The 18,479-nt window shown below is 36.0% G+C and overlaps 1 protein-coding gene across 1 annotated transcript in view; it reads left to right on the top strand.

Moving 5' to 3' along the window:
- Nucleotides 1-10,964, top strand: part of PARG (poly(ADP-ribose) glycohydrolase) — a 100,440-nt gene extending 89,476 nt beyond the window's left edge. The window contains exons 17-18 of the mRNA XM_075217000.1: nt 9,963-10,091; nt 10,213-10,964. Coding sequence (XP_075073101.1) covers nt 9,963-10,091; nt 10,213-10,319 — 236 coding nt within the window. The 3' untranslated portion in view covers nt 10,320-10,964. The remainder of the gene's footprint in view (nt 1-9,962; nt 10,092-10,212) is intronic.
- Nucleotides 10,965-18,479: the final 7,515 nt, after the last annotated feature.

Below are 18,479 nucleotides of genomic sequence, written 5' to 3'. Positions count from 1 at the left end.
AAATATTGTCCTTTACAATCATACTTTTTCCTTATTCTTGAAGTGCCTGATTCATCAGTATCATCACCATTTATTTATATAGCACCACTGATTCCGCAGCGCTGTACAGAGAACTCATTCACATCAGATTCATTTGGCCAAACTGAAATTTGCTGGATTTAGGATTTTTTTTCAAAATTGTCACAGGTGTAACTGCAGTACTTACTGTATTGTCATACACAGAAAACTATCTGCTCTCCAATCTACCCTTATTTTGTGTTTTAAATTTGTACTTTCAATTTTGATGTTAATGGTATTTGGGTTTTTTGGAGTTTGAGAAACCTGGGAGCCATGGTTGATAATTACTTAAAATGTTTATCTACATTATTCTTCTCAATTACTTTAGCAACCCAGCAAATAAAGAGTATCAAGTAAAACTAATATTGCTGTAGCTAATCTGTAATCCTTTTAGCACTTTAGCATGTTCAGGGCCTGAAAAATGTATAAAATGGTCAGAATGAGATATGTTCTAAACATGTGTGAAATTCTATGTGTATAAAACTACATCCGTTAAATAACTAGCCAATAGAATCCAAATCTAAAATGTGTTTTAAGATGTTAGGTTGCTGGTGGTCCTTTCCATTCTGTTCTGAAGCTACACATCGAGCTTGTAATTCTGTGTAACTAGATAATAATAACATGTTCAAACCTTAATGAATTAATCCCTGATAAAAATAATTGGTCAGAATTTCAGGCACATCTTTTGAGGGAATATGGAAGGGAAAATGGAAGGGTTATTTTAATAAAACAAATACACCAAAGAGATCATCCTCAAAATATTCCACCAAGAAGATTTGCAGCATCACTAGCAAGTGGAGAGATGGGTAAACACCATCACCCATCTGAAAATCCAAATTCTCATTAGCTAATTATGTGTATTTTGAGGGGGTGTTTTCCTTCAGTTTGCTCGTTGTGTTGGTATATTTCTGCACGTTTATTGTCAGCATGCCCTTTTGAACTACATCTGTTCTGTGACTATGGACAAGTGACTATCACTTGTTTATTTCTATATGTGGCTGTTCCCTTAATTCATTATATTATCGACTTTGTTTCTATATTCTATTAAACAGTGTGTTTATTTGTCCGCTACACAGTTTCTTTATAATGTAACTTGATTTTTCGAGGTTTATGTAATGGTACTATTGAAGATTCAGATATTAGCAGTCTTGCAGTATATTTTTTGAAAATAATAGTGACATCTGAAGTGCTTATGCCATGTGGTGGAGATATTTGCATGGCTCTGTGGTGATGTTGCATATCAGCAGTATGGATGTGAGTATATATAATTTTCCCAATAGAATGAGTTCTATGTTGTGTCTATATTTACCCTCCATTTTCATTGAGTTGCTTTACTCCTGATTTTTGATGGTATCTGATGAAGCTGGTGATGGACAGACTGGTATTATACTGTGGAAATGCTTTTTCTTTGGTGTTTTGTAAGAAAAAGGTAGCGTGTTGCCTGTGGTTTTCATCGTGTTGACTGTGACTTTTAAATTCCTTATAATATGAACATCCTTCTGCACACAAGCTGAACTGTTTTAATCAACAGCTCATTTACATGTCATGCAAATGTAAGCTTACTGTCACCTGACAAAACAGGAAGTACATCTGTAAAAAGAAAATAAAAAAATCCTTGTACAATGATTGTACAATGTTTTTGGGACACCTTGTGTATGCACAGACATAGCCATCTCATAGATGCAAATTGTGTGATGATGGTGATGGACTTCGTCATTGATTAGGCAATGACTGTATTACGGGAGGGCTGACCTCAAAATATAATATATTGCCTGAAAGAGAGTGTAATTTAATTTTGTGTGTGTGTGTTTTTGTAATGCAATTTACTTTTTAAGGGTTGGAAATAAATTTAAAGTGAAGATATATTTATGAGTCAGTAGACTGAAAGCTGTGCTATAGGTAAGAATATTCAATAAGGTCATGGGCTAAAAACAGAAAGGGTCATAAACAGATGCCACAGGGATGATTTCAGTCTCTAGAGGGAATACAGAATTTTAATTCCAGAATGGTATTGACAAAGCATTGGGATTATAGCCATCAATATGTTAATGATCTTGGCATTGGTATGCAGAGATATGAAATAGGGAGAACATTAAGTAAAAGCGCAATACCTTAATTTTTATTTTTGCTAATTAAATTCCACTTGTGCTGTATAGTTTCTAGCAATTTGTATTATGCAAATGATAAACCATCTCTCTGCCTACATAAAGGTGTACATCAGTGAGGGACAACCTGATATACTTCTGGGGCCTTATGATGCTGAGGGCCACACATTACCCTCAATCTCAGTAATAAGTTAAAACAATATATTTAATCATAGTAGGAGACACCTATTTGTCATAACTTATCAGCAGGCATTTTAAATAAGTGTTACAAGTATAACAAACATCTGACAATAAAGCAGGAAGGAGCTGGGGACCGCAGATGAAGACTCTGAGGGCCACCTGTTGCCCATCACTGGTGTAAATAGTCCAGCATGTGAGATTGAGTTTGATATCCAGTCATATGAAAGTATTAAACTGGCAATTTCACTGGTTCCACTGGGTGGCAGGTTTGTCATTCATAGTAATAAATTGTTCATCTTTTAAAGCAGGACTATTTATGAAGTTGTAGAAAGGCTGTTTCCTGGCCTCCAACCCACATTAGTATTATTATTTTTCATTCACTTGGTTTGAAAAAATTCCATAATATTCTGATGTCAGTTACTTAACAATTTTAATCAAATGTAAAAATATTAACAATACAGGTGAAACATTTAAGATTCGCATTGTTTGCTCTTTGTCTTTAATAGGGAACCTCATCGGTAATGCTGACCGCACAATGGGGTCTATTTAAGAAGCACCGCATAATACGAAAGATACTTTTCAGTCCTTATCGTATAGATAAGGATTGACAGATTTTTCATATTTATCAAAAAACATCCACTGGAATAGCCGTTCCGAAAAACGGCTGTTCCTATGAAGTGTAATACTTACTTTTCACAGACTCTTCACTTGTGGTGCTTTTGCGATGTGGATTCCTGGTGCTTTAAATCCCTGTGCGCATGCGCCGACCAGAAAGCTCGGCATGCGCGCAGAGAAACCTCCCAAAGTGCAGTAAATGAAGTGGATTCAGGTGACTGGGAGGGATCATATAGTCCCCCCAAACATGCACAGTCCAGCTCTGCTCTTTGGAGCACAGCTAACAGCAGGGAAACTTTTCAGTTATGTTTAATGTTTTAACAGGGGGATACTGTTTGATAAGTAGACCCCAATGTGTTATCTTGGTTGGATAATTTATCCAAATTGACCAATTGTTGTACTGTGGGTGGGGTCATCAAAATCTGAGCCTGTTAGATTTGATGGGTGTAGAAGAAAAATGGGCCGAATGATAATTCTTCAACGTGTGTGTGTGTGCGTGCGCGTGTGTGTGTGTGTGTGTGTGTGTGTGTGTGTGTGTGTGTGTGTGTGTGTGTGAATCCATATCTGCTTTGCAATTCGGTTATTTTGTTTTTTTGTTTTGTTTTTTTTTGTCAGTCCAGCCAAACAGTACATTTGAGAACAAAAAATGTATACCGTCTATTTATATGGATTGAATAGTGCACAATAGGGCAAATAAAACCAAAGTAATAAAAAAATGCCCTATAATCTATGCACACAAAAAAATATGCAAAGGCCTACAACAAATAAACAAAAATATATGCAATTTTCTTCTGAGAAAATGATAGTCAAAACACCTGGAAAGCTGGGCTAGGAAGCTTCCTAAATAATCACTACTGCGGATAATTGTAAATATGTATATCATCATCATATAAACTCCTAAGACAATTTATACAAACAATAAAGTATAACAGTGACCAATACAAATCCCTATAGGCAACCCAGCATAGTACCAGAGAGAGACTGTTCTATGCAAATGAATGTAATGTGCTGTATGTTAAATAACAAAATGACTGGAAGTGAAAATGCGTGCAATCCATAAAGATAGTGAATATATGAAATGTGTTTGCGAAGTTCAAAGTGAATAATATGTATTTATTTAATGCAGCTCACTGTGGCTAAGAATTTAGTAGAGGATCTGTGCTCTAATTAATTTAGCTATGAATAGGTGAGATTTTTTTTTAAATTTAATTGTTAAAAACAGTCTGCCAGAAAGCACAATATACTGCTTTAAACTATACACCATCTATAAATATTTAAAAAGTTGCTGCCACATGATGTAGATGCCCAAACTAACTATGCAGAAGACTCCCAGGTGTCCCAGGCACATGCTGGAGATGTAACACTGCTGGGTACCCCCCTTTCCCCCCACTGCACATTTAGTTGGAGTCACCTGGGATTACCACATATTGGCGCAGCATTATAAAAAATATCATCTGAAATTACCGGTGGGGAGGACCTAGAGTTCTGGCTCCTCAATCTGATAAACATCCCGATTTTTGAGATACAAGAAATCTTTCTTTCGACATTTCTTCGGTTTTAACTATGCATTGGAAGTAATCTTCTTCCCCAACCCTGAAGGAATGGTTCAATAGGCTAGACTTTAACAAGGACATAGATGACATCACAATGTCATCTAGGGGACAATACTCAGAATTTGCTTGCACTTGACTCTGGTGGATGTAATATTACCAGATCATTATAAGTTCCACTTCTCTCTGTCTAAATTGGAAGCCTGTCTTTGTTATTGAGGCTTTTCCAAGTAGCTTAATGGAAGAAGCCAGGTTTATCCTTTACAACATATTCCACCTCTATTCATTGTTGAATATGTCTTTCTTTCCTTTTCTTTATCCAGGCCGCCGAAATGAAGAGACTAGGAGTAAATGTGTCAAGCTGTGAGTTTCCGACGGGTTTGAAAAGGGGAGGTGTTGCCTATAGCAATCAATCAGATTCTAGTTATCACTTATTTAATACATTCTACAAAATGATAGCTAGAATCTGATTGGTTGCTATAGGCAACATCTCTACTTTTCATACCCACCAGAAACTTGCAGCTTGATACATTTACCCTTAGGAATGACTCTGCTTTTACATCCAATTATAGGTCGTGAAGTGTTTTCTTACCTTTTTCCCTTCATTTCCAAACCTCAGTCCTTGTACCCTTCTTCCCCTTTTGGTTTTGTTTGTTTATCATTTGTTTTTCATTATCCGATTGTTCTCCCAAATATATCCATTTTAGGATGGCTATACCACCGGCACTTTTAGGGGTAAATGTATTAAACTGTGGTGTCTGAGAGTCCGATTTAAGAAAGGCAATGCCTAATTGGTTAAAGTGCATGTATTTTTCTTAGAATATTTTATTAAATAAGCAGTAACATTTTCAGATCGTTAATAGTCACCAATCTAATATACTCATTTCAATAAACATATAGCCTTAAAGCAAGTACATTCAGCATCCTTCAGCTGCATTTGACCAAGCTTACTTCACTACTGCGCAGAAAACCAGGTTATTTCTCATTACAGATGCCTCATAATCCTCACTGTATGAGTTTTATTATTAAGAAAAAATGTTTTTAGACACTTGTCTCAATCTTATTAGAATTTATTTTTATTTATTTTTATTTTTGACTTATGAAGCTTTCTTTTCTTTTTATTTTTCATTTCTTTCTCTCTTTTTTTCTTCTTTTATCTTTTTACAAGTTGAATACATCTGGTAAGCCCACATATGTAAAAACATTACGAGCAGTTGTGGTTTTGTATGACTTGGACACACCCTACAATTATCAGTTGCAATAAAGTTACTGCAAAATACGTAATCAGTAGAAAGATCATGATTTACAAGACCCAAATCAATGCATCTGTACAATAATTTGGTCCCTTGCCCTGATCACATTACTTTCCTGCTTTAAGGAAAAGATAAGGCTAGTCCAGAAACCAGTGTAGGTCTGATGATGATCTTGGGAATTGGACAATTTTCTTTTTTAAAGAGATAAGGTTAAATAAAGCAATGCAATTTAAATTTTGTACGCAAGCCAGCATACATCTGTGCTGCATGTAATGGGGTTATAATATAAAGAATGCGTGCTAATTATTGAAGACTTTTTAGAAATATGGAAGTATGGTACTAAATAATGGTGGGAATAGAGAGCATTGCAATATGGTATTGTGTACTGTTGTTTATGCCTGTCAGCTGGTTACTGATACAGTGACCGTATTCCATCCCTGAATAGTTATGAGAGGTCAGTATACTTTTGCACAGTAAATGTAGCATATAAATGTAATGTGTCAATGTTCATATTAGACTATATTTTGTGGATGTTTCATTTCAATATCCTCTACAAATTTACAATCTAAAATGATCAAGATAAATTGTGGGTAAGTTTTTTTTCCGCCCATTCGTATGGAGTTCATTACAATTGGGATTATAAATGAAGGTGATGAAGCTTGGCTAAATTAATAGCTTGGTTAAATGGTGTCTTTCAACTACTGTTTAAGCGATCATTACATATCAATCTTGGGGGTGATGAGAGGCAATTTATCTTAATCATATGCAGTTACAAATTGCTGAAAAATATTCAGATTTAATTTTGACGCCCAAACAATATGAGTGACAAATGAAGGATCTAATGTGCACAGCTGTGTTGACGGTAACATGGTATTTTATGAAATATTGAAACCTTTTGTAATGTCTTTTGTAAACTGGGGGGGCATGCATGTTAACTATGTTATGGATTGTTATAGCTGCCTTTGGTTCCTACATATGTAATGATGCGGATGTCTCTGGCAACAGGATTTGGGTGCAGAAAGGTCATTTGTAGCTTTATTATTATATTTTATTTATTTGGTGCCACAAATTCTGCAGCACCATATAGTGGGAAAGTAGAGCATATTACAAATACATAAAGGACCAGAAGGCAAAATACAGAACATTTAAGAAGCATACATTCGCAAAAAGATCAGCATGAAACCGTATATAACATAACATAAAATAGGTAAGGTGAATAACAAGCAAGTTTTGTACAAATATGCAAGAGGTATGTTGCAAGGACACTCAGTTGGCAAAGTAGAAGCAGACTGAAGACCGGAGGAGATTGGGCCAGCTCATGAGAGCTTGCAATCTAATGCGGAGAGGTGAGGCTTAGAAAAGAGGGGGGCACCACAGAATGGGCCACGGAGAGTGGTGTTAGGCAGGTTACTGGTAGGCTTTAATGAACAGATGGGTTTTTAAGGAGCATTTAAAACTTTGGAGGATGGTAAAGAGTCTGATTGGATGTAGCGGCTGGTAAAGAGTCTGGATGTAGCTGACCGAATACTCAATAAAGTGATATTTAACTTACTGCTTAAAGTAATAGATAATTATTTTGTTTATGCAGTTAAAACTTATAGCACCATGGTAGTTGAGATCACTGGCAGTAAAATGCCCACCTCTAATCACTGATTTATTGGCATGACCTTATTAGATTCAGCTAAAAGGACATTTATCCACAGAAAGGAATATAGAAAACAAAAAAATTAACTAATTTGTGGATATTTCTTTGACATATCAATGGCACATAAAAATAGTGTGCACAATTGATTGTCTACCGTAAACAGGAAAGTAGGCTGTAAATCACTCACTTGTATAGAGAGAAGAAACTGATGATTGATTTGCCCTTCAGGAAAAAGCTGTTCAACAAGCCATCCTGGGGAAGTTGTATACAGATTATTATAGAATGTAGTGACATCTTCTAGAATGTGGCTCAAACTAATGAAGTGTAGATGGATCAAATTGGGTTATAGACCGTGATTTTAATACAACCTTGATCCAGAGATTTAATGTTACATTCTTACGATTCTTAAATGAAAGCCCCAGGATATTGAAATGTTTATATGTACAAGCATTTATTGTGTCATTTTGTTTTCTTTTTAAATTTAGGCTCACATTTAGCTTCCTCTTTATGTAGTTTTTAAAAACATGTATTTTTATTTCTGTATTTAAACAGTGTTTAAGAGTAGTTAAATGTATTTAGAAATACAGGTACCATGCACACTGTTCAATTGTAGCAATATGTCTACATTAAACTATAGCCTAAAATCACCAATGCAGAGAATAACTTGAAACAATGCAGAGTAGAAACAGCCTCAGACAATAATATGTCCTATCCACTGAGATAGGCAAATTATCAGTTTCTTGGAGCAAACCATGTTAATGTACATAAACTTAGAGGCACATAGATTCATGAATCATCAGCTTTTTAAATTCATTCATATAATAACTCAACAAATTGTCCATCACTATCTCCAAGTAGGAAAGCCCACAGTTCCTTTCTTTCCCCTTAATGGTAGATCCTACCCTCTTTTTTTTCCTCTGGCATGCTTATCTATCCCTCCTTTTCTCTATAAAAATATATAAAACTGTTAGAAGTTTTCTCCCAAAACAGATCAGTAACCCCTCCCTTTCTCTACCTATATGTATCAACCCCTACACCACTTTTCATACTAGGGATCAGCACCCTTTTTTTCTTTCCTCATGAGGATAAAAATGTTAATAAAGTAATGTTGCTGTACAGTGATTAACTCTTGTAGTTTTTAGGCTACTAATTCTTATTCAAAGTCAATTCTACGTTTGTGAATCCAAAATTTTGAAAAGTAATCTTTCACCCCCAGATTCCTTTTTTTTTTTTTTCCTCTAGGCCTCTCTCCTCTGTGTTGTTGGGGTCCATGATGAAAATGGGACCCCATAAGAAGGGCTCGAAGAGGGAGATTCAATTCAGCACGATGTGTCTCCGGAACAGTCCATAGAGACATAGTGCTGATGTGGAGACTGAAATCTCCGTTCATTCTTCCTCGCACCTCATGGAGGTGTGGGGAAAAATGAACAGATGTTCCTTACCTCAATAGCCACAACGGGAGCAGATGGACATTGGGGCCAATTAAATCCCCCCTTAATTGTCAGTTGGTGGCAAGAAGAGCCCTATGTCGACCCCTGTATCGGAATTCGAACCTGTGTTTCTGCTTCTGTAGACTGCTGACTCAGCTATTCGAGCTGCTGGAGAGCTCCCTGCCTTCCCTCTGTGTTCTAGCTCAGTTGAACTATTCTCCTGATGTTCCAGCACACCCTAGCTCCTGACTTCCTATAAAAGCCTTGCCTGTTTCTGTCTTCTTGCCAGATTATTATGCTCCTGCCAGTAATCTAGTCCTTTTGTTGTTGCAGCTTTCCTGCCTCAAGTTATCTACCTTGGATTGTACTTAAACTACTCCTCTGCCTGAACCTTTTTGCCTTATTGCTTCACTGTGTATCAAACCCGGCTGCTTATTATATTATCCCAGTGTCGCCTGACTTCCTTATTGCCATTGGACTGGACCTGTGATTGCACTGTCTCAGACAGATGATGTTCAAGGTCATAGTGCCAATAGTTATCTCATATCTATTGCCTTTTCCTCATAAAGTAGTACCTTAATGGAAGCAGGAGGGGCCCAATTTCACCATAGTCTGCTTCAGCTCACAGGAGGAGTCCCAAGGAAGGGGCCTATTTTGGGTAAGGGGGGAGCAAAGGTGTTGGGAAATTTGTTTTTATTTACTTCTTTTTTTTTTTTGTAAAGGAAATTGACTTTTAAAAATGTGGATTTATGCATATAATATATGTACTACTGGCAAGCAGTGGGGACATGAAAACACCATCCAACTGTCACAATTTTTGCAGGGTAGTCTCAATTCCTGCAGCTGAATTTTTAGGCATAAGTCTTCTGTATTAGGAGGTGTGTTTTCGATAGATGTGCAGGGTCCTTGGCATGACCTAAAATGTCCATATTTCTAAATCAGAAAAATGTATAACCAATAGCATCTATACAGCTTGTGTCTTTCTCCTAAACGTTTGGTTGGTTGCAGTGTTTTAAAGCACCTTTTTCAGGTGTACCAGTTTCCAGAAATATCCCATATTGTTTCTTTGATAATCTCATGGAAATCTCAACTACGGGCTAATTTTCTGTTGTTCTGTCACTTTGCAGCCTTATTACAGCTTCTGGCAGCTGCAGAAGCTGGACGAGATGTTGTGTATTTCACCTTTGGGGACAAGGAGTTAATGCATGATGTCCACAAAATGCACGACTTCCTTATTAAGAAGAACATGACAGTTGGTGAGTACTTTGTAATAATTGTATACCACTTCTGTATTGTATAATAACCACTTTTGCAAATATCACAAGTACTGTCTATTTATAATTTAACCATGCTGGTAACTGTTTCTTTTACTTTCAGGTAAAGTTTACAAGTTGCTGTTGAATTATTATTTTGATGTATGCAAGAAATCTTCTAAACCAGAAACAAAACTGTATACCTTTATATACAACACTTTGCAATCCTGAAAGCATTCTGGCAAAAGACTGTATCAATCAAGCAAAAATCTTACTTTGCTCTCTTCCACTACAATAACCTGTTGAAACTGCTGGATGTAACACATGGACTAGTATAACCAGTGTATATACCAGTGCATTTAGTTTGAGGGCTGTGTTTCTATCATTTTGATTTTTCTTAAATTTCAGAGTTCATAATTATTTTATTAGATTCTTTACAGGGACAAAAGCATAACTGTGCCACACCAACCACTGAATGTCCATAATATGTGTGTTTGTAGCCGCTGCGCCATCAATTTATAATCCAGCAGTAGATCAAGATTAGGGTTGGGTACCACAAGAGGGGGGTCAACTTTCAGAAAGCACGCTGTGACTAATAACATCTCCCACAATTCTTAGCGAACAGCTAGCTGACCATCATGGGAGATTTCATCCAGCAAAAGCAGCTGTGCCTATGGTATCCCATCCCTCTGTACAATCTTGCCAGTGGATATAGCGGTGGTGTTCTACAATATAAGTGGTTTACCTCTCTAATGCAAGCACTTACAACATTCACTTGGTATGCTGCTGAGTTTATGAAAATTTAGGGTGCAGAATATGACGGTTCTCAATAATCTGCCTTGATGAATAATAAAACTTCTGTATAGTAATAAAAAAGTGTGTGCTTTATTTTTATTTTATTTGTTTAGGGGACGGGAGTCTGACAAACACCCAATTCATTTTGGCTTTCAATGTTGTTTGTTGAGTAAATAGAAGCATTTGCCATTTTATTTTCTATGAATTCATAAAAATAGGTATTATGCACTGTATTTATGGATACATACTATCTAATAACCATTAAGCATTGTGTACAAAATGGCCATAGTATATTGCATACCAAATACAAGTTCACAAAACAAAATTGACGACCAGTTTTACAGCGAACATCTAGAAACATAACTTAATTGTAAATGTATTCTGTATATGGGAATTTAGCACTTTTATTCAATTAACTTCAGGATTTCTCTGGCCTCCATTTACCACCCTTTTAGCTCAAACCTTGAACAGGAAAGTCAAGTCTGTGAATTTCATTGAGTACTCCAACTTGTTTGGTTTTGTATAGAAATGCGTACTACACACTTAATATCTTTGTAGATATTAGGCAAGAATTTAAACATGGAATCTGTTTTACAGATAACTGCTGATTTCTAGCAACATAATGCAAAGCTTTTAATGCAGAATAACCAATTAGAATATCAGGCAGTAATTCACTGATTGTGGTGGGATTGCAATTTTAATATGAGGGAGTTTGGTCCATGTACTACTTTTGTTTGATTGCACAATTTCAGCAGTCTTAAGACCATTCATTTCAGATAGAGTAATTGAGAAGCCACTTTGTGCTTCCAGCAATCCTTTCACGGTCATACTATTCAGAGTGACTTAGCCTCCTCTTAAGGGAAATGGAAGGTCCAGTTTTATAAATTACTATAAAGAATCATGTTTAGTCTTTATGTGAAACTGTCAATGATTATCTTCCTCAAACAACTGCAATATCCAAAACTCAAACAGTATAGGACTTGACATTAAGATTTTAGAAATGTCTTCACTTTATTAAGTTATACAGTATTCAGAATAACAAGGCACACAAATTGAGGTGTAGATTTTACTGTACATCAATCAGTACATGAGCCCAATCAGACAAGTGCTATAAAATGGATATCTACGGTTTCACTGTTCTGTTTCTGTAATGTTATGGTGTGTTTTGTTTGTCCACATTATTCTAACGTTCTGCATAGTGTAGTTGCTATGAAAAATAATATATGTTTACATAGTAGGACCCTGAATTCTAGCCCTTGTTCAAAAGATCCATCCAGCTCAGATCAATGTGATTTTAGTTACACATATATATGTGTGTGTGTGTATATTATATAAAATCTTTATAGTTTTTTATATTGCATACATTTTTGTTCTCCTCAAAGTACAATTACAACAGTCTCTTTCCATAAGCCCCTTACACAGTACACTAAAGAGGAAACAAACTATTATGCAGACAACACACAATGTAGTATTAGGCAGATGGGTGAATATTGGAGCTTGTGTGGTTCAAAATGACTTCCATGCTCAATTACTAAGAATTGATTGGTAATGTTGATAAATGTGGTCAGAAGTTGACAGCAGATTGATTACCTCTAGTGATATATATGTATGGTCATCTCCGATGTTACCATCAAGGCTCTGTAACACCAGAAGTTACCCTGGTGCTCTTTTCAACTATCAAACAGCCAGATCTAATAAAGTTTGGTTATTTTCTATGTGGCTAAATCACACTCTGATCCTGTAGTTCTGCATTCAAGCAGAGTGGCAGACTCTTTCTGTGCATGGCCAGCATTAGTGAGTGCAGTGAGTTAGTCCCCTACCACCCAGCTGGAATTCTCTATTAATATGATCTATTAATGATCTCCTGGTCAATTGTATAGTAACACAATAAAATATTAAAGCTCCGGTAATTCCTTCACTAGATCACCAAGAATCCTCAGGGATATATATACATACATGCATAGTTGCCTCTCAAGCATGAAGCCACTTGCCTCAAAAAATTGTTTAAGTGGGCTTAGTAAGGAGGATGCATATGCTAGAGGATGCGTTTTATATCCCTTGTTAGCAAATGTAGTGTTCGTGACTATATCCCATTTAGTTGTGTAACGTGTTATTAATATCTCTAACCTATTCCTACCACCAGTATTTTCAGTTAATGACCACTGGCTGTTATATTATGAGCAGATTATCTCATTTCGATATGGTTTAGAGGAGGGATTATGGTGGCCATCAAATCTCAATATTTACAACAGTAGGCCAATAGAAACTAAAATTTGGGTTAGTGTGTCTTTAAAAAATTCTATTAATAATTATAAGCCTGTCATTTAGTTGGACCTCTAGGACTAGTTGTTTGTTCTACAATCTAATCACAGCTAGCCAAACTATCCTTTTCTTGAGGAGTCCTGGGGGTAAATGTATCAAGCTGAGAGTTTTCCGGCGGGTTTGAAAAACCAATCAGATTCTAGCTGTCATTTATTTAGCACATTCTATAAAATGACAACTAGAATCTAATTGGTTGCTATAGGCAACATCTCCACTTTTCAAACCCGCCGGAAAACTCTCAGCTTGATACATTTACCCCCTGATCTCACTCTTCCAGCAGATCCTAAAAAGAAACCATTTCACACATTTTAATTTGTAGCAGTGAAAGAAACCTATTTTGTGTCTCATACTAAGATTGTGTGAAAACACGGCACAATTTAGTATTGACATAAAGTAACAGTCATCTGCTAAAATGATCCTTGCCCAGGAGCCACTGTTCTGATGCAAATCTTGTTGCAACCATGTAGACCAGAGGTGTCCAAACCCAGTCCTCAGGAGCTACCAACAGGTCATGTTTCCAGGATTTCTGTCTGTAGAAACAGGTGGGGTAAGTAGTGACTCCGCCAAATAGATTATTAACTCACCTATGCTTGATTAAAGAAATCCTGAAAACATGAACTGTTGGTACCTCTTGAGGACTGGGTTTGGACACCTCTGATGTAGACATTAGAAGTTAGGGGGGGAGATTTTAGGTTCCTTTAAGTGCATATTAAAAATGTTACTTGCTGGTTGTTTGCATTCAAGTTTTACATAAGATCTCTAATTGATTATGCAGTTAAAAGTTCCTCTCTTGATCAGTACGTTTGGCATCTCCTGCTTTGAATGAATGAATAAATCATTCTATCTGAGAGCTCAACCGGGAGGGGTCTTTAAAACATACTGTCCTCAAATAAGTAGTGCAGGGGTAATCACAGTGGGTGTTCCCTGCTGTTTCTGTATGTCACCAAGAGGCAATGTGCTTGTCTGTCTCTGACCTTATTTTGGATGTTCTCCTTCAAATAAATAAATAAAGCATGCCCCAGTGGTTAACATTTTGTGTGGTGGTTTTTAAAATTGTTTTTTTTTTAGCTAAAAGAATATTGTCAACACTCAGCTTAAAATAGTTTTTTATTGATTGCTTACTAAAACTATAAAGCATATCCTGAAGTGTCAGTAATGATTTTATTATGGTAGAACTTTTTAAAAATAAAATAAAAATTAAAAAACAGTTTTTACAGACTATAATGGAAAGTAACATTACATTTGTCACCAAGACTATTTTTTGACACTTATGATGTAAAGTGAAATTAATCCTGGTTTTAAAATAAGGAATTTTAGTCCATATAACAAATAAAAAAAACAAAAGTAAACACGAACTCGAATAACCCTTAAATTGGTGCATATTAAAACAAAATTTCACATGGTCATTGAGAAGAAACACAATAATCACCTTAAGAATAATTTAATAAAATAATACAAGAGTCCAACAATGATACAGTGCGGTGGCCTAGTGGTTAGCACTTCTGACTCAGCGCTGGGGTCATGAGTTCAATTCCCGATCATGGCCTTATCTGTGTGGAGTTTGTATGTTCTCCCTGTGTTTGCGTGGTTTTCCTCCGGGTGCTCCAGTTTCCTCCCACACTCCAATTAATTGGCTGATAACAAAAAAAAAATTGGCCCTAGTCTGTCTGTCTCTGTGTGTGTATGTTAGGGAATTTAGACTGTAAGCCCCAATGGGGCAGGGACTGATGTGAGTTAGTTCTCTGTACGGCGCTGCGGAATTAATAGCTCTATATAAATAGATGATGATAAATAGACCATTGTATACAGATCAAGCTGATACCCCTATTGCAAATATCTAGTGTTCTTAGAATTCGGGTTATTGGCTCAAAGTTCTACAATAAAGAAGAACAATTAATATTGCACAAATATAAACTTGCATAAGCAATAAGTTTATAACTAACACAATATTAGGAACATGACATGTCCCAGATTTAATACAAGAAGGTCTTGGGCTAGATTTACTAAGCTGCGGGTTTGAAAAAGTGGGGATGTTGCCTATAGCAACCAATCAGATTCTAGCTTTCATTTCATTCATTCTACAAAATGACAGCTAGAATCTGATTGGTTGCTATAGGCAACATCCCCACTTTTTCAAACCCGCAGATTAGTAAATCTAGCCCCTTATCTTATTTAAGTTGTCAATGGATAGATATCTATTTATTAGAAATATGATGGCACTCGGAGTATGTAATAGAAGTCTGTTGTCCTGGATCAAATATTATTGTGTTTTTTCTCAGCAACAGTGTGATATTTTGTTTTAGTCTGCTCCAGCTGAGGGGTCGTTGGAGTTTGTGCTTTCTTTTTTTTCTTTTTTTATTTCTTATATGACAAGGAATACCCAGGTCCCGTATTGAGAGTTGCAACCTAGTGTCTCCTCTATGGGATTGATTTGATATTTTTTATTGTTATTTTATTTGGGTGAGAGAGACTCCTTTTGTGATCAGAAAATGGTTCATATAACCATTTTCTGATCACACTGAAGCCTGCAATACTGTATAATATGCACCTTGGGCAAAATGGTCATCACTCATTGCAGCTCTTATTGACAGTCTACAGACTGAATATATAAGCTTCTGGTACCTTAATGACCGTTCACAGTATTCAAATTAAATGTTGTGTGCCTTAAATACTAAAAGTGTTTGGCGCTTAAACAATTGAAGGGGAATGATGCTACTACTCATTGGGACAAGAGCAAGACAGGAAACTTTCTGTCATCTGCCATCATCATTAAATCCATGGCAATTGGATTCAATAGAAGCAGCTCTATTAGTTGGTTACATTCATTTTACACTCAATCACAAAAGAAGATGACTCGTCAAACTGATAGGTGTCTCCTCTGGTTAAAATAATGGTTTGAAAAGAAAGTTTTAAAAACAAATTTATATTTTTCTTAAGTGCTATAATTCTTTATACATTTAGAAAAGCATATATTTTTGCATATCTTAGGAGAGCTTACTAATTTATATTTTGGGTAAATTGGGTTGCAGTAATTGTGCGGTTGACAGTATAACAGTCTTGAAATAAAAAAATATATTATACCAGTATGCTACTAAAAACACCCTATACAACTCAAAGTATAATTTTGAAGTTAAATATAAACTAAGATGTTAAAAAAAGCAAAATTATTCCCAATCAAACAAATTTAAAAATAGAGATTTTGAATTAGTTAAACTCAATACTATGTGAAAACCCTGGACAGATAGCTCCCAGGGGTGTAATATGGTAACTAGTTCACTCACTGTTCATGTCTTCAGTGCTTTTACCTGGATCAATGTTAGATGGGGTCACTACAGTGAATGGATATGTTCTTCAGCCATCAAGCGTCTACCCTGGAGAACCAATGTCAGTCTCGCCCAACTAACAAGCAGTAATGTAAACAGTAAAGGAAGAAAACTGTTTTTTTTGGTATGAGCAGAAGGGTTAAGGCAAGGATTGGCATTAGTTGGGTAAAACAATTAAGGAAAGATAAATTAACAGCTTTTTCATCTTGCCTTAATGTAGAGAGAAATCAGAGTCCTGTATTAAAAAACAAAACAAAAAAAAAACCACTTAATAAAAATGCCAGTAAATCAAAGATGTCAAAATGTATTAATAAAAATAAGACTTGCACTTAGAGAATCTCAAGTAGTCAAAGCATGTTGTATTGGGGGAACCATTTAATGTCCCAAGCTTCAACACTCCATACTAGCCCAGTGTTACACCTCCATTGCCACAGTGGAACCACAATAATGTGTTTCTCAGAGGCAGTTGCAGCATTTTCTATTCTTTATTGTTGTTGTAAGATAGTGGAGTAGTAGGCTATGTACAATATATACACATACTTTCAGTTAATGTAAATAGGAATGTAGGGGCTTATTTAGAAGTGGACACGGTCGCACTCCGAACATAGGAAAAGTTACATGTATTAAAAAACAAACCAAAAAAACAGCTAATTTACATGTATGATTTTAAGATTTGCCTGTCTCAAAAGCAAGGTTTTTCACCAGACATACATTGAGTGTATATGTAGTGGGTTAACAGCAAGTCACCAGTCAAAGTCTTGAGTCTGAGTCAAACAGGAGCTTTATTGTGAGGATTATTAAAGTAATTTTATCGTTTTAAAATAAGCATTGCCCAATCAATTGAATGTGTGTCCAAAGCACTAAGTGATTTATTTTTTACAGATGTAAATAGTCAACAATTCAATACATTATTATATCATGATAAAGTACAGTACAGCACAGCCAATACCAAAAGATAAGTACATACCAAATGCAATCGCTTGCGCACGCTGCGCAATCACCGGACCCGATGGACAATATTCTGTATAGAATATTGTGTCAGAGTTGACTGAGGCCCCAGTGAGATGCAGCTAATATATATACAATCAGTGTTTCATTGTGAACAATAGAGATGACGTAGATTGTTTCTATAGGTCCAGACGTTGGGTGGGTCCAGGCCAGACAGGTAATAGGTTGATTCAATCTAAGGAATCCAAAGGTGGGGGTCTTCTCTCCAGGGGGTCTGCTCCTTTTCATAGCCAGTATCATACAAAGGTTTTACTCTCTAATATCAATAACTAAAGTATGCAATGTGCGATCTCTTCGCCGACTGCACCGGACAGCTGCTGATTAGGGCTTCAATATGATATCAGGCATGACACCTTTCCTATTACCTAAACCTTTAAAAACACTACAATGTACATATAATCAACATATATATATATATATATATATATATATTTCTATATATATATATATACATATAGACTAATAATAAACCGAATACTATCTGCTCCTGAATTACAGTGTAACAGAACCAATAAGAAATTATATAAATAACTAACTGTTGTAATGCGAGTGTGTGCGTGCGTATTTTACCATGCGAACGCACCACGTCACGCAACACGTGGCGTACGCTTCGCAATACGCACGGCAAACCAATATTAAACCAATATACTTTCGTTCATCCAATTATACGACTTTGACAGTCCACCCTTTGATAGTACAATAAACTATCACCTTAAAGATGTTATAAGCAGGATCTCAGTACCACGTTTCATTGTTATGCAATACAAATCCCCCTTGGTGTATGTCCATGCTGTTTGTAGATCTAAACAAGTTATCATAAGAGAGAGTCTTAATCCTCTAAACGACTTCTTCTTTTACTATAAACCGTACACTTCTGGAGCTTGGAGATAACTTTTTGTATGCCCTTCAAGGGTGCAATAAAACACTTAATACATTATTTGGA

This window comes from Mixophyes fleayi, chromosome 6, assembly GCF_038048845.1.
Source record: "Mixophyes fleayi isolate aMixFle1 chromosome 6, aMixFle1.hap1, whole genome shotgun sequence".
NCBI lineage: Eukaryota > Metazoa > Chordata > Amphibia > Anura > Limnodynastidae > Mixophyes > Mixophyes fleayi.
Note: the sequence above shows the minus strand (reverse complement) of the source record. Positions and strands in the feature narration are given on the sequence as shown.